Source organism: Nycticebus coucang, chromosome 13 (assembly GCF_027406575.1).
Source record: "Nycticebus coucang isolate mNycCou1 chromosome 13, mNycCou1.pri, whole genome shotgun sequence".
Lineage (NCBI taxonomy): Eukaryota > Metazoa > Chordata > Mammalia > Primates > Lorisidae > Nycticebus > Nycticebus coucang.
This window is the reverse complement of record NC_069792.1, coordinates 18134801-18157468: the sequence shown is the minus strand read 5'-3', so window position 1 is coordinate 18157468 and position 22668 is coordinate 18134801. Positions and strand designations below refer to the sequence as shown.

At 41.0% G+C, this 22668-nt stretch overlaps 1 protein-coding gene across 1 annotated transcript in view; it reads left to right on the top strand.

Annotated features, from left to right (window-relative positions):
- CPA6 (carboxypeptidase A6) overlaps positions 1-22668 on the top strand; it is a 274666-nt gene that overhangs the window by 95221 nt on the left and 156777 nt on the right. Inside the window, exon 2 of the mRNA XM_053559427.1 lies at positions 6313-6388. Coding sequence (XP_053415402.1) covers positions 6313-6388 — 76 coding nt within the window. The remainder of the gene's footprint in view (positions 1-6312; positions 6389-22668) is intronic.

Sequence of the window (22668 nt, the reverse complement as noted above, 5' to 3'; positions counted from 1 at the left end):
ACAGGCAAAATTACACATTTCCCTCTTACACTCTATAAGAGAGTGAATCGCCTCCGCCATGGAATAATAATCCTCCCCTTTAAACCTGATTGGGCCAATTTACAAAACATGTTCATCCCCATCCCCAAAAGTAGCTCAGATTAACTAATGAGGACTCAATCCTGATACGGGGATGGGTGAATATTTAAGCAGGATCAGAGTCCTATTAAGCTTTCAGGAAAGAAAATAGATTTGGTGGGGTATCCAGGCAGCATCCACTTCCTTCATTTATTCTGATCTCCATGAAGGGAAACATTAAAAGTCCTTCATTGTGTCTGGGTAAATTTGGTCTTTGGAAGTATTGAAAAATCGAACATGTGTGGCTTGGGCCAGTAGAGAAAACTATAGGACTTTCTCCAAAATTACTCCCCCTTTTTATTTTATATAGGGTTCTGCATTATATTTTATAAAGTGTTCCATATCCCCCATCACAGTTGTAGAAAATAATAAAACTTGGCTCTGCGCCTGTGGCTCAAGCGGCTAAGGCGCCAGCCACATACACCTGAGCTGGCGGGTTCAAATCCAGCCCGTGCCTGCCAAACAACAATGACGGCTACAACCAAAAAATAGCTGGGCGTGGTGGCGGGCACCTATAGTCCCAGCTGCTTGGGAGGCTGAGGCAGGAGAATCGCTTGAGCCCAGGAGTTTGAGGCTGCTATGAGCTATGATGCCACGGCACTCTACCCGGGGTGACAGCTTGAGGCTCTGTCTCAAAAAAAAAAAAGAAAAGAAAAAGAAAGAAAATAACAAGACTGTCAGTATGTATATTTCTCAGATGCCAAAGAGCTGCCTGAGCAGAAAGCAAATAGTAAATCCCAAATTAAGACCCTGATGAATGATTAGGTTCAAATGCCTGTGAAAGGACCAAGCAGAAGCAGTGGCAGAAACAACAACAAGGTTAAATATATTCAGGGTCAAGTCCTATTTGTTTTGTTCCTGGTGTTCAAGGTGAAGTACAATAAGAGAGTCATCTACTTTTTAAGTTCTAGAGAACAAGAGGAACGTTTTCCTGTAGAGGTAATGACAGTAGCTGTGATGTATTGCGTGGCTACAAATTAGGCGTTTACCAGACAGTATCTCATTGGAACTGTGACTGTGAACCCACGAGCTGCTATCTCTCTGGCACTTACCACCACGCCTGGTACATAAGGTAACCTTCAAACATGTACTGAATGAAAGAACTGTCACAAAAACCTTATGCGCAAACCATACTCCAGTGTTTCCCCCCCTAATTTAAGGACAGGAACTCTTTGGCTCCGAATATTTAAATATTTTGTTTAAGGGCACAACACATCAAGCGCTGAAGCCCAAATTGCAATCCAACCTTACTCCTTTTTCCCCTAACCAGAGCAGGAAATGGATCTAAGAAGATAAATCTGATGACTGGGAGACAGAAATAAAATGAAGCATCTGAAGTTTAAGTGTTTTTAATACTAGGGCACTCAGGGCAGCACCTGTGGCTCAAGGAGTAGGGCACCAGCCCCATATACCGGAGGTGGTGGGTTTGAACCTGGCCCTGGCCAAAAACTGCAAAAAGAAAAAAAAAAAAAAAAGAAAACCAAACAAACAAACAAACTAGCGCATTCATTCAGTTGGGAAAAGGCACTGCAAAGGCATCAGCTGATAGAAGTTTATTACAAGGAAACTTCAGAAAGAACAGGGACTATTCTAGGCCGGGCTCCTGGTCGTCGCAGACCCTGGGATGGATTTACAAAGTGTAATGTGTGAGGTGCCTGCGCTGGCTGCTTTCCTGTGATAGTGACTCAGCTGGTACCTGTATCTACATCTAATTCTCCCGGTGCTGTCAACGAGCTTCTTTTTTTTTTATGTCTCAAGTGCAAACTCCCCAAGATGAGATCTGACTGGATCAGCTGTCAGTCACTGTCCTGTAGAGTGAGCAAGACAGAGCAGAACTCTCCTGTCTTCCCCCTTATCATCTGCTGACTCCTTCAAGTTAGCTGTCACGCTAGGTGTGGGTCTGGTGTGGGGTTGGGGAAGAGGTTGCAATATGCCAAGCTAAGGCCACCTCAACAAGGCACTGTGCGCAGGCCTTACATTCTGAAGCCACCCAGACCATCTAAAGAGAATCCCATTCTTTCTTCCCGTCAACAAATTAGAACACGACCAACCACGAAGGGCTGGGTTGACACAGTCAGGAACCCTTGAAGTATTAATATTGGATAAAGTTTTTAAAAATGCTACAAATGCAAAATTGTAATAATGATATCAAACAATATTAGACCTTACTGTGTATCAATAATTATTCTAAGCACTTCACACATATGCTCATTGTATCCTTGCAGTAACCCATTAGATAAGTACCAGGATCCCCAACCTACAAATAGGGGGACTGAGGTGCAGAGAAGTTAGATTTACCCAAGTTCGCACAGCTGACGCAGCAACCTTGGCACCAGAGTCTGTGCTCCTACCACCCCCTCCTTTGTTTTCATAGGTAACTGAACTTTGTGGGAAGAAATAAAAACACCCATGGGCCAGATGTTTGGGGAAAAAAAAACTAGGCTTGAAAGAAAACCTTGATGCTGTGTGGCTCTGGGAGTCAGGACCACAAAAAGGAGCCCTAGAGGCTGGAGCTGTGATTGCAATGCCTATGACTGGCAGATGCGGAGAGCTGGCTGTGTCTCCTACAGGAAGCGGGGAGCTTCCAAGTGTGGAGAAAAACTCCTTCCCCCAGCCAGGAGAAACTGACGGAGGTTTTAGTCTACCAGGGATTTGGGAAATAGGGGTCGCCTATGAGAAGTGGAAACCCCAGACTTCTACAATGAATGGATATGGAATCCTTATTTAGTCTCTGCATGACATAGAAACTGAAATTAACACAAAAACTGGCCCTGGACCATGCAAGAAAAGCTCCAGACTACGCTATAGAAACCCTTTCACACCCAGGACTCCCACAGAATAAACCAAAATTTACTGAATTTCTGCTTCCATGGAGTTCAGAGTGAGTGAGCAAAACAGATATCAAACAGAAATACAGAGGCATGTGGTGTTAGGAAATGTACAGAGCACTGGGAAAGTACAGGAACTAGGTGACCAAAACTATCCAGGTGTCCAGGAACGGCTCCCTGAGGATGGAACCTTCAAGCTAAGGTCTTGGGAGTGTGTGTTAGGTTGCTACAGCCGCCCAAAAAAGAACCACAGAATTTATTCTCACAAGTCTGGTACTGGGCGTCTAAGGTCAAAGTGCCAGCGGGCTTGTTTCCTTTTGAGGCTTCTCACCTTGGCTTGCAGATGGTGTCTTCTCCTCCCTAGGTCTTCCCGAGGTCTTCCCTCCCCGCGTGTCCATGTCCCTCCTCTTCACGAAGACAGTCATGTTGGATTAGGGTCTGCCATATAGATGTCATTTTAACGTAATTACTTTTTAAAAGACTCTATCTCCAAATACAGTCCATTCTGGGATTGAGAGAATTAGGACTTCAGCACATGAATTTGGAGGCGGGGACACAACAGGGATGCAATTCGGATGTCCACGCTGATGCACAATGTGCAAGGAAAATTCCAGATAAGTTTAGCAAAATGTGGAGCAAAGAGCCAGTGAAGCATTGTGGAGAGAACAATAGAGGAAAAAGGGACTTTTTAAGGTCTTCTCTTATTCAAGGGAGCAAATTACAAAGAATTATTCTAGACCCAAGAAAAAGATGTCTGTTAAAGTATGTTTGTAAAATGTGTAAGAAAAAGATCACCAAAAAATGGAAATGGAATGGAGAGTTTCCAAATTGTTAGGTAAGAAAAACTTGACCAAAAAAAAAGTCAATCCAAGAAAGGCAGGGAAGGGAAAGGAATTTGCAATAATTTGTTCATTCCTTCATTCATTTTGGCCTCCAAAAAGGTCGAAATTAATGTTGCAACCTAGCAGTCAAAAAAAAAAAAAAAAAAAACCCTGATAACTTAACAAAGACAGCCATTTGGCTCACCTTCTTTAATGGTTGTGGACAGTTTAGTTTTTAAGATCCAGTAGATGATTTATTACCTGAAACCTCCCTGTTTGTAGTACCAAATTATTCACCACTTCAAAAAAGACTAGCTATCAGATTTAGAGAGAGTAAGCTTTTTGTTTGGTGAAATAAACAGGGCACTGGGGACTGATGTGGTTTCTATCCACCTAATAAAGAGCTCTTGTTGGGTTTGGTTACCAGTTATTCCATCGATATAATTTACTGGTTCACCAAAAAAGTAGGACGTTTCAAGGGTTTTCCTGAATAGCTTTCCTTATTCTCTGTTCTTTGATAAGTAACCAAACAGTAATAAACACATTTCTAAACTCACACCTGAGAATTTCTAAAGGCTGGAATGAAATGAACTTTTGTGATAAAAATGACAAAGCTGGATTTGAGCAATCACTTTCAGGGTTAGATTATCCCAAGGGTGGGTGCTTTATATCCTACCCTTGCAGAAGAACTGATTGCCAGGTTGAATTATCCATCTTTAGAAAAAAATCTTCACATGGCTGTAAAACAGCTACAGATTGCTTTCTTTGCACTCTTGAGGAGCTGACAGGGCCCCAGATGGAGGTGTTTTTCAGCAAGCTGTCAAGCGATGCGTCCCTCAAAAACAGCCATGTCACCCAGCTGAGTTTTCTTCCTCTGCCAAGAATTAGACTGGGTCAAGCGGGAGAGGCCAGGGCACAAGGAATCCAGGAAAATCAAAGGTCATAGAACTGTATACTCAGAAACATAAAGAGAAGAGATGTGATTACATTTAAATTCCAAAGGTTATATTTAGAGTTGTTTTATAACGACTTGAGGATTTTTTTCCCCTCTGCTTTCTTTTATTCTTTCCAGAAATATGGTCTCTGGGACATTGATCCTGAGAGGTTATTCTGTGTGATTTTTTAGGAAATCAAAGGCTGCAAAGTTATTTTAGAATAGTAGTTTCTAAAACATAGTAAATTGTCATCAGCAAAAACCAAGGGCCTTTTAATTCGTAGACCTAATGAGGCTATTCCAATAGTTTGAAATAACAAAGCTAAAGTGATTGGAAATGATGACAGGGCCCTAAGAAATCATTGCCCCACAAATCCATAAGTATCCCTATGGGTCTGATGTGCCCCCTCCATAAGCCTTACCTCATCTTGGAAACTGCTAGTCATCTGAGCAGCACAACCATGGAAAACATGAACATTCCATCCTTATTTCCGGTATACCTCTGGGGCTGGAAAGATACGTTGTGGGTGAACTATTAAAGTACAGTTTTTGTCTTCTCCTTTATATATATTCTACTAATAAAATTCTACTTCATATTCTATCATTGTAAAATGCCTTAGAGAATTATAAAAAATATTCATTCCTGTGGTGCTTTATTTAGTTAGTTTTTTCTTAAATTTCTTCTGGAAGCCAATTATTTTCAGCAATCTCCTTTATGCCAATCTATTAATAAATATTTAATGAGCATTCACTCTGTGCAAAGCACATTGCACAGCAGTGATTATTATAGGCTAGAGCTGTGCCCCCAACCTGTCCTCATTGTGACACACCTAGAAATTGATTACACCTGCCTGGCACGCCTAAGAGCGGTGCCCCCACAGAGAACTCTCTGGTAGACAGAGCAACACCTCAAGTCATCTGGGCAACTCGAGGCCTTTTCAGAAAGAACCTTACAGTGTGTTCAAATATAATTTCAACTGTGATCAACTATTAGTGGTTGTAAACATTGACTTTAAATTCATGTCACTCCAAAAATTTAAATTTAAATTCATATCACTCCATCACTTTAAATTCATATCACTCCATCAAAATCTCATGACATACCGGTAAATTGCTGGAGGCCCTCTTGTTGGGCAGCCCTCTTCCAGATGGCACAGAGATGGGCTTCTCTTTACATGTGGGAAGAATCTAAACCACAAGCTTTTCATAGTGTGTGGATTTCACATCCTCTCAATGAAAGTTACATTCCTTTTCAGCATTAAGTTTTAAAAAGAATGGCTTTTCTTTCCTCTGCCAACTGGAGTTTTCTTTCTCGGTTATCTTCTCTGAGCTGCTCACGTAAGTTCCTGTCTCTTGCTACCATTTTCTACCTTCGTAACATTGAATGTGAGCTTGTAATCGTCAAATGCTGCTGAAATACCAAATAGTTTTAAGACGGAAATAAAGTCCAAATACAATCGGAGAATAACAAGAACAGGTTAAAATACTTACTGGGTCAGTGAAAAGTTTTACTGTTTTTTTCTTAAATGCAGTTGTTTTAAGAGATAAAAAAGAGATGGCTACTCTCTTTATTATTTTTGGTAATAGTTACCTTTTTTTCTCTGTCTTATAGCGATAAGGTGATAAGACTTATTCCCAAAACAGAAGAGGAAGCATATGAACTGAAGAAAATAACCCACCAACTCAAGGTAAGTGGGCGTCCCACTCTCTTCACGGTGGAATTGTGCTTGTAATGTGTTTACAGGGCTTTGCCGACTGGAATTGAATAACTGGAGTTAATTAGCCAGAGGAAATAAAGGCTAAGAGGTAACTTAAAGGAGCTTTTAAAAGGTACGTAAGGTTCTTCAAAATGTTCTACTGACACATTATCTATTTACTATCCATCTCCTGGTTAGAATGTAAGCTTGGTGAGAGAGTGTGTCTATCTTTGTTGATTTCAGAGTCCCATTTAGTGCCTGGAATATCCTTGAAGCTCAGTAAATGCAGTTTTTTTTTCCTTTGTTTTTCTTAATGAATGCGTGAATTTAGTTTATAGTATTCCAGAGCTTCTCTTTTCTGAAATCTAGATACTTCCCTCCTCATTAAAACTTCAAACAGAAACAAGTTGACAAAAATAAAAGCCAAAAATTCAAGTTAATTAATTTTGCTATGTTTCAGTGGGTCTGATAAGAGAATTTTGCTGGCAAAGGTTGAAGTCTCTGCTTATTCAATCTTTGATGAATTTTATGGATTTTAAAGTGAGAAAATTTCTCATCTCCCCCTCGGTCCATATAATTGAGCGTAAGCTTTTAACTATAAGGTTATGATGAAAAGTGTGGCAATTGGCTCTTTTCCATATCAACCAAGACAGAACCAAGGTCATAAATCATGTAACAGTTTAAACTTCATTTTAATGAATAGCAAAGTAGATTACCAGAGGGCCTCATTAGTCTTTATGGGATAGAAAATATTTTTCCTACATGACCGAAGTACAGTCCTACCTGAAGAAGTGTTAAGGAACCAGGGAGGAGGGATAAACTCAACGCCTTCTGGTAATATTTATCTTCTGGTGTTGTACTTACAGTTTGATTTTTCTCTTTGGCATCATCCCTCCAAATATTGATTCATTTGCAAATGAAGCTGTGAACTTTTGGTTTATCAATTCCCTTTCTTTCTCCTCACCAGCCCCCACACACAAATTCCAGATTAAGAATAGTGTCTTATTGCAAGGGCCCAGAGAGAGGAGGCAGGAGCCCTTCCCCAGACAGCAGAGCCTCTAGCAGGAGCTCTACCGAACAGGAGAGAGATCATGCTCATTGAATGTCTCCTGAACCTCCTCTCCTCCCTAAAGGAAGCTGCTTCTGGTCGTACATGATCGTGCCCCGCGATGTGCTTTTCAATAGCAGTATCTGAACACTCTCTAAACAGTCCACTAGAGACTTACAAGTTGCAAGGAAGCAAAGCGAGTTTTCAGTAGAACTTTCTATTTCCGTTGAAACTGTGTTTACATATCCTTCTTTTCACTTTGGAGTCTGGTGTTTTAGGGAACAAATATTCTAAATGGGAACAAAAGATTTCTCAAAGGAGGTGTCTCTGATTTGTGGACCTATTTAGATGGCAGACCTTACGAAGTCCATAAAAAAGAAATTGCACAGTTACATATGTGATGATCACTTACTATTATCACATGCAATAAAATTAGATCAGTGAGGACACTAAGGTTTACATATAAGCTCTTGGAAATCATCATAGATGGAACCAAAGAATACAGACCATAGTTAGGGCTGCTGACCCTGATGACCACACATTTATACTGGACGTTTTTTGGTAAGTATTTAAAGAAAAACATTCATGCATACTGTTTTCATTTTGTGCTTAAAGAAAGGTAGTGTAAGGGTTTGGATATAAAGGGGCTTAGGGGAAACTGAGGGAAGGGAGGAGAAGGGGCTGCTGAGGAAGAAGGGGAATGGAGTGAAGGGAAGACAGGGGTAGATCCCACTCCTCAGAGAAGCCCATCCAGCTCGTCTCCTTCACAATGAGCCAGCCACACGCTTTCTATACATGGCCTCGTTTTAACAGTCCTACGGAGTGGGTACTATCATTCTTGCTATTTTGAAGTTGAAGAAACTAAGTGACACAGAGGGGAAGTAGCTTGCCCAGGTCACATGTGGACGTGAGCATGCATCCGATCAGGGTCAAGCCCCCAGGACCCGTAAGAGGCTTTCCTCTTGCCTCTGAGTCTGGTCGGTTTACTCAGACCATCCCACCATGGAGGCTTAGACTTACAATGTTACCATACGCTCATCTATTCCTAGAATTGGAAGTCAACACCCAGGATCCATGATTTGCAGAACAACTCCACCCAGCTCAGCACATAGTCCTACTCACAGCTATGATCTAGTACAGCAAAGAATACAAAGCAAAATCAGCAAAGACCAGAGGAAACTAACCAGGCATATTACCCTGTTTCCCCGAAAATAAGACAGTGTCTTATTTTAAGATGTGCTCCCAAAGATGCGCTAGGTCTTATTTTCAGGGGACGTCTTATCTTTCCTGTAAGTAGGTCTTATTTTCAGAGGATGTCTTATTTTCGGGAAAACAGGGTAGCTGCCAAGAATCCTCTCACAGCCAAGCACACAGGGTGCGTTTAATTCCACCAGCAACGAGCTGAGACAATAAGAGTCCAATGTCATGTCCCAGGGAAGCTCATTAGACTCAATGCCCCAGGATTTTCCTGGGGTCTAGTCAGGCAATGCCAAAATTCTAGACTCCCAGAAGAAGAGTGGGTGTTCAGTATGACCCATATTGTTTGCACCAACAGTTTAAGCACATTAAGCCATTAAGCCATAGGAACCCTCCTAAAATCGAGTTTCCAGATGCCAGTCGAAGGCCAATTTTGCAAGCAGGCTTTTCCAAAGATAGCATTTTCAGGTCTGCTCTATTACATCTTTTCTGCACATTGCTTCATTTCCTTTCACTAAAGAAGTCATTTTATTGGACTGAAGTTTGTGGTGTTAAGTTTTAGATAAATTTCTACCTAAAAGCATCACGATACTTTGAGGTCATTTTAAATTCGAATGATTTCACCCAGAGATACATTTGCACTATGGAGAGCAGCAATTCTGGCCAGGCAGAGAGAGCATCCTGCAGAGAAGAAAGAGTGTGACTGTCTGTCATTTTCTGCCCCGTGGAGCTGATGGAACAGAACGAGGGCCACTGCTAGCAGCTTCTTTGCATTCCCTGTGTGGGGCCTCCCGGGAGAAAGGAGGAGGATTTTCCAAGAAGCCATTAGTTGCCTTTTATTTCTGAAGCACTGCGTGGTAGAATTCTCAGATGGCCCCAAGATTCCTGCCGCCTGGTGTACACACTGAATAATCACTCTGCTGAGTATGAGAGTGGCCTGTGAAGATGGCAGGAGAGTCATACTCTTGATGGTGCTATAAAAAATACATCGTATGGCAGAAGGGAGATTATCGAGAGTGGACCTGCCCTCATCAGGCATGAGACCTTTAAAAACAAAGAATGTTCTCCAGGTGTTCACACAGGCACGCGTCCTGGTCTCCAAGAGGGCAGTTCTCAAACTGCTATGCTGTGAACTGTCTGCGGGGACGTGTGCCAAGGAATGTCAGTGGCCCTCTGGGAGGTGAAAATGGTCCCCAGCTGATAGGCAGCAAGGAAATAGAGTTTGAAGTCTGCCACAACCACCTAGCTCGAAAAAGGACACAGGTCCAAAGGAGAATACAGTCCAGCTGACACCTTGATTTCAGCCCACTGAGGCCAGAAGAGAGAACCCCACTAGCCATCCTCAGATTTCTGACCTACAGGACTGTGAGATTAGCAATGAGTGTTGTTTTAAGCTGCTACGTTTGTGAAAAGTTCTGCAGCCATAGAAACCCCCGCACACGGTAAGGTGAGGACCCACATCCTGGCCTTTGGCTCTCAGATTCACATATGAAGGCTTTTTTTCCTGACTTCTCTGGCTGTAACCAAGCATCTTAAGGAAAGTAAAAAGTTATTGGACTCCATGCTCAGGCTATAAATTCACAACGCCGTCTCTAAAACATGAAGAAATGTAAAATGTGTATGCGATGTTGAATGACATCCGAGAAGCGACGGTCAAAGCATAGCTAATTAGACGCGGAACTGCTGTTACAAAGCTGGTGACTTCCCTAATTAAATTTTATGGTTTTGCTGAAGAATTAAAACAAGAAAGTTAAACAGAAAACCATGCCCCTAGAGAACTGGATTGAGAAAGCACCAACCAATTAAATTGTTAATTAAGAGCATAACCACGATTTAAATAAAATGATGATGGAAAGGGAACAGTTTGCAGGTGAGTAAAATTAGAGTCCGAACACGACGTCCTGCCTACATTTCTTCTCAAAGTCTTTGTGCTCAGAAGGAACAGAAATGGCTTTATGTAAGATCATAAAGTTTCTATAATAGAATTGACACACTCTGATAGGAAAAAAAGCGCATTTCTGTTTCTAGTTTTCCCATCAGAGAGCCATCAGATAGAAAACCATCCTGCTTATCCAGAAGTTTGACGTTTTTTTTTTTTTCAAACTGAAACACAACGTCAAATATATGAGTTGGTTTTTCAGCTATCATCGCACGACATGCCAAGAGTCATAAAATCCCATAGAGGAAAACAGTATTCCTACGAGTAAGGCTGCGTCTCTCCTCCTCTGCTTCCCATGTGAGGTTTGCTGCTGTTGTCCCAGATGTGGGCCCCTTTGCTCCCACTCCAGTAATGTGCTATGGCTGATGTCTGCCTGTGCTAATCCACCTCGACAGGGCCCAAGCCTGGACCTGAAATTCCCAGAAATTTATAAATTTAAACATCCAACTGGACAGTTTAATCAACTGGAAAATTGTGAGGAAGAAGATGAGCAGTAGAATTCATGTTCTGAGCCAGGTGCAGTGGCTCACGTCTATAATCCTAGCACTCGGGGAGGCCGAGGCAGGTGGATCATCTGAGCTCAGGAGTTCAAGACCAGCCTGAGCAAGAGCAAGACCCTGTCTCTATTAAAAATAAAAAAAATTAAAAAAAAAAACTAGCCAGGCTGGCTGGGCGCAGTGGCTCATGCCTGTGATACTAGCACTCTGGGAGGCTAAGGCAGGTGGATCACTTGAGCTCAAGAGTTCGAGACCAGCCTGAACAAGAACAAGACCCCTTCTCTACTAAAAATAGAAAAACTAGCTGGGTGTTGTGGTGGATGCCTGTAGTCCCAGCTACTTGGGAGGCAGAGGCAAGAGTGTCGCTTGAACCCAGGAGTCTGAGGTTGCTGTGAGCTATGACGCCATAGCACTCTATCCAAGGCAATGGAGTGAGACTCTGTCTCGAAAAAAAAAAAGAAGAAGAATTCATGTTCTGGAAGGTCTTCCTGATTTTGTTAGAAACTGTGTGATTACAGTATCTCTTAATCTGGCTGTGGTAGACAGAATTCCAGGATAGCTCCCAAGATTTTTTGGCCTTGATGTGCATACATCTTCTCCCGGGTAACCCACCAAACGCTAATGGAGGTACTTCTGTAAAATGATTTTGCAGATGTAATTAGGGTCCCAAGTCAGTTTACCCTAAGATAGTGAAATTACCAGAGTGGGCCTGATCTAATCAGGGAGCTGAAGAAAAATCGCATTTTCTTCAGCTAGTTGCAGAACAGACAATCAGATTCCCTCCCACACTGCTGGCCTGGAAAAATCAAACATCCCCTGATGTGATCTGCAAGAAATTGGGGGTGGCCTCTAGTTGCTGAGAGCTACCCCCAGACTACTAAATTTAAAATAGGGACCTCAGTTCCACAGACCCAGGGAAATAAATTTTACCAACAAATAAAAAATAACCGCGTCCTGAACCCTAAATGAGACCATAGTCCAAGCTGACCCCTTGGTTTCAGCCCAGTGATACTGGACAGAATCCAGCCACACCATGCCCAGACTTCTGGCCCACAGAAACAGTGAAATAATAAAATTGAACTGCTAAACTTGATGAAATTTAGCAAAAATAGTCTGACACAATGTATGAAGACACACAAAAACATTATGAATGACACTGAGAGGTAAAAATGAGGAAGAAACTAAGAATTTGGTCTGTCAGTATGTTTGGGGCTGGAAATTGCATTTCTTTTCTTTCTTTCTTTCTTTATTTTGGAGGGGGTTAAAGTCTTTGTAATAATGCTAAATTATTTATGCTTTCTCTGGAATAATTTTTTAAAAAAAAAAAAAAAAGAGAAAGCTGCTTTTTATCCAGACAGATGTCTAAATGCAGTTATAGATTAAATTTCAGGAACACTGTTTTCAGACATGGCTTGCATTTTTCTCTCTGTGTGTGGCTATTGATAATTGCTAAACTCAATAACAAAAACATATAAAGAGAAACAATATGATATGTGGAAAAACAGGAATACATTAGGAACATTCTCTCAAAAGTAAAAAGCCTGGGTTATAATGATGATTCACCCTGGTGAGTCTTTATTTAACTTAATCAACTGGGTTGGTAACATGATGTTGGGTAACACAATCTTTTAAGCTGATGATGTTTCCTTTCTATTGTAAGACTTTCCAGCTTTGATGTCTAAACAATCTGTTTTGAGACTAATTTTTTAAACATTGAAAAAAATTTGCTCTTGCTAGGTATAGTAACTGCCATTCCTACAGAACTTGAGAAGACAGTTTGACAGGTCGGGTCTAGCACAGTCTCTCATAAAAGGTGATCTCAACAGGGCTCTTTCATGCACCTTCCATCACCTGTCATTGCCTCATTTGCATGCTCAGTGGTTGAAGGCAATAGGCTGGGATGACAGGACAATTGTACCACGTGTCTCTCACTGTCTAGCTGGCTAGCTTAGTCTTACTTGGAAGTCACAGGTCTCAAGAGTGAAAGAGAAAAAACTTACAAAGCTCTTTGAACCCCAGTTTACAGCTTAGATCAGCGGTTCTCAACTGTGGGTTACGACCCACAGGAACTGTATTAAAGGCTTATGGCATTAGGAAGGTTGAGAACCACTGGCTTAGATGATGTAACTTCTGCCACATTCTACAAGCCAAAAGAAGTCAAAAGGCCATCCCAGATTCAAGGAGTGGACAAAGAGACACCAGTGCTTGATAAGAACAATATAAGGTGCATGTACCACTAGAAGAATCTGTGGTCATTTTTGTGATCCATCCACACAAACACTGCCCCTCCAATCTGTCATCAAATCCCAGACAGAAGATGACAGCTACTTAACCTCTCCTCTGAGGCTCTGACCCAAGTCAGCTTTAGCCTGAGTCGCACCAGTCTCCCAAGTGTCCTTTCTGTGGCTCTCACATGTGGGTCCTCCTAATTGTGTTCCACGTTGCGGCCAGGGTGATCTTTCTAAAATGAAAAACTGACGAAGCCTATCTCTGCTTAAAACCTTGTAAATGCGTCCCATAGTCAACAGGAGTGATCCCCCACCCACGCTACACATAGAATCACCCAGAAAGCTTTTTATTAAAAAAGGTTAATATCTGGCCCCAGTGCCAGAGATTCTGACTTAGTTACTCAGGTGAAGCTTAGTTATTGGTATTTTTTTTTTTAAAGCTTCCTAGGGGACTCCAGATGTAGCCAAGTTAATAAACCCCCGGCCTAGACTTCAGACTCCTTGGCATGGCACAGAGGGCCCTTCAGGATCGCACCTGCTTGCCTGCCTGTTTCTCAGCCTCTGTCACTATCCTCAGCTCAGTGTCCAGCACCCTAACCATACTGAACCAATTATAATTTCTCACCTATGTGCCTTTTCTCCAGCTGTTGCTCGCCTTGAGTTCTTTGACACTCACTGAATTTTATGCCCAGCTTCCATATCCCTTTATGCTTTCTCCACCCACCCACCCCCAATATGCTGTCTCACAGATTTGAACCTTAATGGATCTCTGAATTGCATATGGTAGACAGAGAGACATTGATGGAAGAGAAAGGAATGACTTTTCAGCTGGTGTTCAAAGAGATTTATGTGCAGTCAGGCCTTGCCTTCAGGAACACAACTCGGCGGAGGCTTAAAAAAGAGGCTTTGACCCACCATTTGGGTTTCACTTTTTTCTCCTGTTTTTATAAGTCACCTTTTATATTTATTCTTGCAGCTTCACCTGAAAAATAGCAAAGATTGGAAGGAATGATTTATGCTTTGCTCATTGTGAATCTCTCACCATTTGCATTTTTCAAGTCCATGTGATCAAAGGAATAGATGAAGCTCCATCAGGGGCAAGATGGTGCTTCCTAGTGACTGAGAGGTTTTCTAGCAAGTGTACAGGCTTTATTTTGGTGCCATTTTTGGACCCATACAATAAAAATTTTTTAAATGTTTTTAATCAAAGAAGTTTCCTATTTTCAACCATTTTGTTTTCCCAGCTTTATAAATGTGGAGTGATTTCCACTGCCTTGCTTGGTTTTAGAGGTCATTGTTCATGAAAAGGGTGAAACCTGGGCCCCGTAACCCTTTTTCAATGAGTACACCATTGTCCTAATGGTTGATGTCTGGGTATATGCATGCAAATGAGTATCCATGACCTACAAGTATGGACTATCACTGTCCAAATGCATCTGTTAAATATTTAACCATGTCAGGTCTAGAATAGAGCAAAAGTGGAAAGCAGTTAGCATGGTGATTAAGAGTATGACCCCTGGAGATATAATTCTTGGGTTCATATCCAGACTCTTCCATGAACTAGTTGTATGAGTGTCAGCAATTTACCTAACCTTTTTGTGCCTTCACTTCCTTATCTCTTATCTGTGTGGCAGAGAAATCCAGAATGAGTTGATTATCTGCCCCCATTTGCAATAACCTACAGCTCCGATGTATCTGTATGTATCTCTATTCTGCAGCTATCTGTCCACATCTTGTGTCTCCTGTGCCAGACTGAGAACTCCCTGAAAGGAGAGACCGGTTACTACTCTTCTTTGGGGAGGATTGTTGTCTGGCTCAGCTTTGTTTCCTTGGTGCCTGGCAATAGTGGGCACTTGAGAAACATTTCTTGAACCAATGAACATGTGCAGTTCATTCATCCATCCATTTGCCTATAATTATAATACAAACAGCCCTAACTTGGATTTTCATTGAGAATATAGGCATAATTGAATATATTTTCAACAAGATTTTTTAAAAAATGAAAATGTAGGTGGAAATAAAAACTATTATAAAATGATGTGTTAGGGAGATGTCATGGAATAGGCAAGGATGTGAGGTAGAAAAATGATTCATTTCTCAATTACTAAGGAAGTTTCATGGAGGAAGTGGGTTTTCTGTAATAGCTTGATGATAAATTTCTTGAGAGAACTCTCTCTGAGATCTGTAATCGCAAATTACAGCCTCACCTAACCTTAAGATCTTTGCCTTTGAGTGACGACTAACTCAAGGAATACAACAATGCTGATTATCAGAAATGTTTGAATTTGAAAATCAGAACTCAGAAGTTTTGTTTAGGAGTCAATTTGTGGTTTTGCATAATCACAAATGTCCGTATCTCTTTAAGCCTCTGGAATACTTGATTAACAAACCCATTCCTTTTCTTATAACCTAAAAACAGCTATTAGGGATGCATATGTGCCCTAAAAAATTCAGAGCAGCTTTTGCATATTCATCAACCACAACCACAAAGACTTTGCTTGATTAAAGAAGTTTCCTGTTTTCTACCATTTTGTTTTTCTAGCTGCATAAATGTGGAGTGATTAAAATTCCCATGGCCCCACAAATACATTTCTTAGATGTTCTCCTGATAATTGCATTTGCTTTTAGGCTATCTGATCATGAGCATCCCTTCCATTCTCTCACATTTCAGTTACATTTTGAATATGGACTGTATCTGGACTGAGAATCAGCATCATATTATTGTAAAAAAGGAAAGGAGAAGGGACAGACAGTATGGGGCATAATCTAGCAGGGAAGAGACATTGACCCAGTAAAGGAAGTGTGATATTCAAAGGGTCACATCGCAAGCCTTTTTTGTTTACTTCCTTAGAGAGATAATATTGGGAGAACAGGCATTAAGACTCCTGTGAGTTATGGGGCCAGGCTGAGCCTTTTAATGATATATGAGGGAGCAAGACTTGGGCTGTCAGACAAGGAGTGAATAGATGGGAGGACAAACAATGCAAAGACAGGATGTGCTTTTCTTCCCCATCCCTTCCTTCTCTAAAACCCCAGCCACCATATCCCAGAGCCTGACTTAGAGTAGACAGTTCATTCATTTAGTCAATAAATTGTATTAAACCACAAGATAAGTCTAAGACCAGTCAGGAGACAGCAACCACACCAGGTCTTTAAAAATCTGAATAAGAACTTTTTATGTAAATTAGTATTAACTAGTAAGTGGTGACTAACTTCTAAAAGGCATAAAACAGGAAATACAAGTGCAGAGAACAGCTCAGGATGAAAAAAGAGTTCTCAAGGAAGAGAGGAAGAACTGGTAGAGCATCTTGCTCTCCATCCTAAGTGGGAGATTCAGACTTTTCAATCAGTGGACCATGAAGTGAGAAATTCACTAGGGTTCCAGGAGGCTTGGGCTGGTCTGGTCTCCTGCTTTAGTGTTAATAAACTTTGTCACACAGTCCATGCCACTGGGCCCCCCACATGGCACCAGAACTCATACCATAGGAGGGAGAAAAAAGCATACCAGAAACAGGAAAAAAACCACCTTCCTTTCCTGTAACTTGTGGTGTTCCTCTAAAGGCATTTCTTGACCAAGCCGAACGCTGACCACCTGCCAGAGGAGAAATGTTTATAGGGCCCAGCTTAAGTATAACAAAGCAGGAAACAAATGAGGTGGATCTGGAATTGAGAGGCAAGGTTTTGGTATCTGATATAATGCCTTTGCCACCCCCAGGGATAGAGTGGTTAACAAGATAATAAGGTCCTTGTCCTCCCTAATGCTACCACCTGAAGAGGAGTAGAGAGAAGTGGAAAGGCCTATGGCCAAGGGTAGAGGTCAAGAGATAACACAAAATTCTTTTACCACCAAAAAAGGAGAGAGAAAGGATTTAACAGTTGTTATATACTTACTGTGTGCCAAGCACTCTGGTAGGTGTCAAATATATATTATCTTCTATAATTCTCACAATTAAAGAGAGGTTGACATTATTACACCAGTTTTATAGATGAAACAATTGAGCTATTCTGTTTTTCTGTTCTGCAGAAGACTTTCCCAATTTAAAGAGCATCTTTTGATCATGATTTAAGAAGTTTCACCTGAAATCTTTATCAGGTTAAAAAAATGCTAAGGTTATTTGGTGGCCAGTTGAGAGCAAGAAAGTCACAGAAATATGGCTGTGCTGAGGACGGAAGTCTAGACAGAGGGAGCTGGAGTTGGCCACAGGCAAACATAACCCCCTTCATGAGGATGTTGGGAAGTGGCACAGACCTGGGCAATCAGCCATCTGTCACGCCACCTCCAGCAATCTACTTAGCTTTCTTATTTCTGCCTTGATGAATGTGTTTCAACTTGTTATATTTAGGTGATTGACTGAAAACATTTAAAGTTATTTTTCTAACATGAATATGTGAATAATTTAAGAGGTGCTAAGAGACTGGGGGAGAAATGGTGGCAGTGAGCATGGTATTTATATTTTAACAAATAAAAGGTTGATCGTGCACATCACAGACCTTATTGTTTTTCAGAAGTATTTGAGAAAACACTGAAGAGAACAATTTCCAGATTAAAAAACAACAACACAAAACATTGACTTTGGAAAAGCAAAACCTCTGAGGGTCACCCAATTTCTTTCAAGTACAAAAGGCCCTTTATTTGTAGAGAGACTGTTTGATCAAGGTTGGTTGAGATAAATGAATGGGACTATTTGATCACGATTGGTCAAGATGAACAATCACCTTTGAATGTTGAATTTCACAGGACTTAAGATATTGCTTAGCATAATTTGTTTCTTAATAACATGTACAAATAAAGGCTATACCACAACCATAAACTGATTCAATCTCAGTGAGAAATACAAGCAACATGAGCCATGAAAGATAATTCTCTGACCAGTAATATTTAGCCTCTTTTTCCACATCAAATTCTTAAATAATGATCTTCAGAGAATGCCCACGAAGCCAGAAGGTAGTATCAATGGATAATAAGGAAGCAGTTATTCGAGGGTGTTATATGATCAGGATTCCAGGTAACTTTAATAAAACAGTACAAGGTTCAGAAACATAAAAATTAAAGTTATCTCAGGGACAGATGCAAAGTCATGCTTGCAAACATTTAGACTATGAACCACACAGAAGGGAAGAATCAAAGATGGCAGTGAACTATGGGCCGTGTACCATGAACAGAGAGTGCAGAGTGGCACGTCCACAGACTGGTGAGAGCCTCCTGGAATGTCCTCAGTATGGAGGCCTCTTAGGAATGCAATAAAATTCTGTCTTACCTTCTTCCTGGTTGCCATATTTCACAACCTCCATTACAGTTAGTTAGGTGTGACCACATGACCAAGCACAGCCAGTGGAACATACGCAGAAGTGATGTGGGCCATTTCTGAGCTGAGGCTTCTTCCTCTATTCCTTCCTTCCTGTCCTGCTGCCTGGATGACAGTAAAAAACAGGGCCCAGGAAGACAGAAGGGCCAGACGTGGAAAACTTTCTGAATCTCTCAATGACCACATAGAAGAAAGCCGCCCACTCACAAGAAATACCCACCTTTGTCTGTTACGTGACCAAGAAATCAACTCATCTTGTATTGGGATCATTATATTGTGTTTGAGAATCACCACAACTAGTATGGAAATTGGCACATTGAAGCAGAGGGCTGTCTGAGAACACAGCGCAGCAGATGTCCAGGTGGTAGAAGGAACATCGAAATCACATTCTAGTGGGGGAAGAGACCAATGTTATATAGCAACGGAACTTTGATAAAATGGTGAGTTGAACTTGGAAGGCAAAGTAAATGCCTGTTGATCCTATAGCTCTAAGGAAAGTGGTTGGAAATACCCAGAATGTTAGCATACGTTGGTTCTTACTGCTTATAGGAAGGTATTACAAGAAAGGGCTGCGATCAGGCAGGAATTGACCAGTTCACACGCAGATATGAAAAGAAACTTGGGGTCTAAAAGAGCAGGAAAATAAGACGAGTCCTGCACAAAAAAGTAAGACTGAAAAAAGATATTGAGCCAAGAATCTCTGTTACGATTCCACAGGTTCGATAAGTGACTTAGATTAAGGGAATTAATTTCCACACTTCTGCCCAGCCCACTGTTTGAGATGCCCTCAAACTGGCTTCCATCAAGTGGGAGAGAGGGGTATTGAATGAGGCCCAGGAATCAAAAAACTAATAAAACAGATTTGAGAATTATACCTGGGAAAGAACTCAAGGTGTGGTTACTTAATAGGAGAAAATAGGAAACTTAATAGGAGAAAATAAACCAGAGCCTATCTAATTTCTGGAACACAGCCCAACACACTGGGGAAGAAAGGCAGCCACCAAAGGCTGTGGAGCCCATGAGGGTTTGGGGGCCATGAGGGTTTGGGGGCCCAGAGAAGGCCAGTCTATGAATGCGAGTTCGTCGCCTCCTCAGCCCGTGGGCTGGCCCAGACCTGGATCCTGGTGTGACTGCGCTTTCCCAACTGAGCAAGCCCTGCTTAGCCCTGACAATGACCGACAAAGGTCTCAACCGTCCTGGACGACCCCAGGTGGAACTGTCAGGAGGCCATGGCCCGGTGGGTCTTCATTCCACCACCAGACTGTGACTTCAGAAGACACAACTCATCGCATTTGGAAATGCCCACAGGTCCTGGGGAAGACTTACTGGCTGGTTATTGAAGGCCTGTGTACATCATATGAAAAGGCTGCTCCCAACTTTTCCCCCAACCTTCTAAAAGAAAACGTTTACTACATCTAGCCCTTCTAGATGTAAAGAGGTTGCCAACGTATGACAAAGTAGAGTTAGATAATGACATGTCTTATGAATACCCATTTGTTTTTTAAAAATCATAGAAAAAAATGTCTTCTGGAAATGACTTTGACATGGAATTGTTAGACGACCTCTGTGATGCTCATCCACATTTGCGGAATGAGTTAGAGCACATAGAGCCAAAGACCTCCAGAAGGGGAAGATTCCACACCAGTGGTCATATTTCTAAGACATTTCATATTGCAAACATCGTTTTACGTGTGCGCTTTATTCCTCACTGCTGTATATATAGTTGACAAACCGTCAGTACTTTTTTGAAATATCTAGTTTTCCTAGATATTCTGAAGTGCCTGATATATGCTAAGCATAGAAGTAGTAATGCCTTTTGTAAATACCTTTTTTACAGTTCATATGAGATTTTTCTGGGGAGTGGCTAAACCACCTCCTGAGCAGTATACCTTGTGTTTGTGCCTGGGTTCAGGAGAAAAGAGAGGAGGAAGAAATTTATGCCAGCGCACTTGGAGTGAGCAAGATTAACCGTTGCGCCTATGTCTGTGTATTTTGTCTTCCTTAGCTGTGTATCTAGTATATATAAAGGACAAAGTCCTAATTTACATCTAGTCTTTCTAGATGTTTAAAGAGGTTGCCAGTGTCTGACAAAAGTAGATTTAGTAAACTGATATATTTTGTACATTTTGTTATAAAACTCCTAGGAAAGATTGTCTTCTGAAAATTTGAACTTTATAGCCCACCAGGTTGGTGGAAGAGGGAAACGTTCTAGGCCAGAATGTTCATATTTCACAGACACTTTCAAATTATGCCTGTCGTTACATAGGCGCACAGTTTATTTAAGACTGCTGTGTATATAATGGACAAATTAAATCCTCACCTGAAACAAAAAAAAAAAAGAAAAGAAAAGAAAACTTTGCCAGAGAAAACCTTATATAACTATCAGAAACCCAAACCTGAAATAAATAAAAATAAAAAATAACAATACAACAATAAAAATTAAAAATAAAAAACCAGTATAGTATAAGAAATATTTATATAGTGTTTACATTCTTTTAGATATTATAAGTAATGTAGAGGTGATTAAAGTAGACTGGACAATGTGTGTAGATTACATGCAAATATTGCACTGTTTTATTTAAGAGACTTGAGCCGCTGGGGATTTGGGCATCCAAGGTGGGTCCTGGAACCAATTGGAGAGGGATGAATGTGGTTTAAATTTAGAAAACCTGATGTAGATTGAGAACTTACAAACGTTCTCATTCCCTGAATAGATCTTAGAGGAATACCCGATGCTGGGCACTGTGTGAGCCAAACATTTTATTGTGAGGATACAGACATGAATAGAAAATGGACCTTGAGATAAGAAGCTCAAAGAATATCCACAAGGTCATCCAAAGAAATAAAAAAAAGGAGAACGTGATAGGACCTCCGCAGATTTTTCTAGGTGTGTCCCTTACACATATCCTACGATCTAGCTACATTAGGTTATTCTCTGTTCTCCAAATATGTCCTCTATTTCCCACTGTCTATACCTCCTTTATACATATGTAGAAACATATTCCACCAATGTTTATTGGTTAACAACTAGTATGTGCCAGGTGCTGCTCCAGACACACAGGGCTACAGCAGTAAACAGACCTGACAAACCATGACCGCATGAAATGGATACTCTAGTGAAGGGAGACTGATCAAAAAATATAAATCAACAAAAAATCATTTGGATGGTCATAGTTGGAGAAAAAAAAAAAACAAGGAAGAACACTGAGTGGGGTGGAGTGTAATTTTAAATGGAACGGTCAGGGAGGACATTGAAAATACGTCATTTGAGCAAATATGTCATTTGACAGAGGTGAGGGTCAGCTGTTAGTCCCACATCTGTGGGAGTAAGCGTGCCTTCCTTTTCTCCGTGGCAAAGGGCCAGTGTCAGACAATCGCTCATCAGAAAGCTTTTGCCCAGTGTCACAAATAGATGTGTTCTTTCTCCTTTTTTGGGCCCTTGAAGAACTTTGTTATTATCTTGCACAATCTGTTCTCAGATTCTGGTTTCTTTTCTGAAACACATGTTCTCATTCACTTCAGAGTTTTGAAAAACAAACCAATTTGATTAGGACAACCTAATGTTAATAAATTATAGCTCTATTTACCATAACCACACACAACCTCCATCACCAGCCAATGAATTTTGAAATTGATGTTTGACATTTTAACAGTTTCATCCTTTCTAATCAAACTGCTGTTTCCAACCCCCCTTCCCGTTACAAATTCTACTTTTCATATACAAAGGAGACTTCTTTTTAAGATGTAAGATTTTTTTTTTTTTTTTTTTTTTACCAGAAGGACAAAAATTGCTCATGACACTCCTAGGTTTAACTGAGTCAAGTGAATGGGATGGTGTGGAGACAGAGAGGAGAGAGAGAGAAATAAAAAGAGACAAACCTATAAGAGAGTTTTGAGGCCAAAGCAAAGCAAAACCAATTACAGAATTAGAGTTTCAGTCTGATCTGCAGTTTGCAAAGAGAGAAGCTTTAGAGATGATAAACAGTACTCACCAAGACAGTAGAAGGGAAACTCTGATTTGCCTGTGTAACTTTTTCAGACTATTTCATCAATACG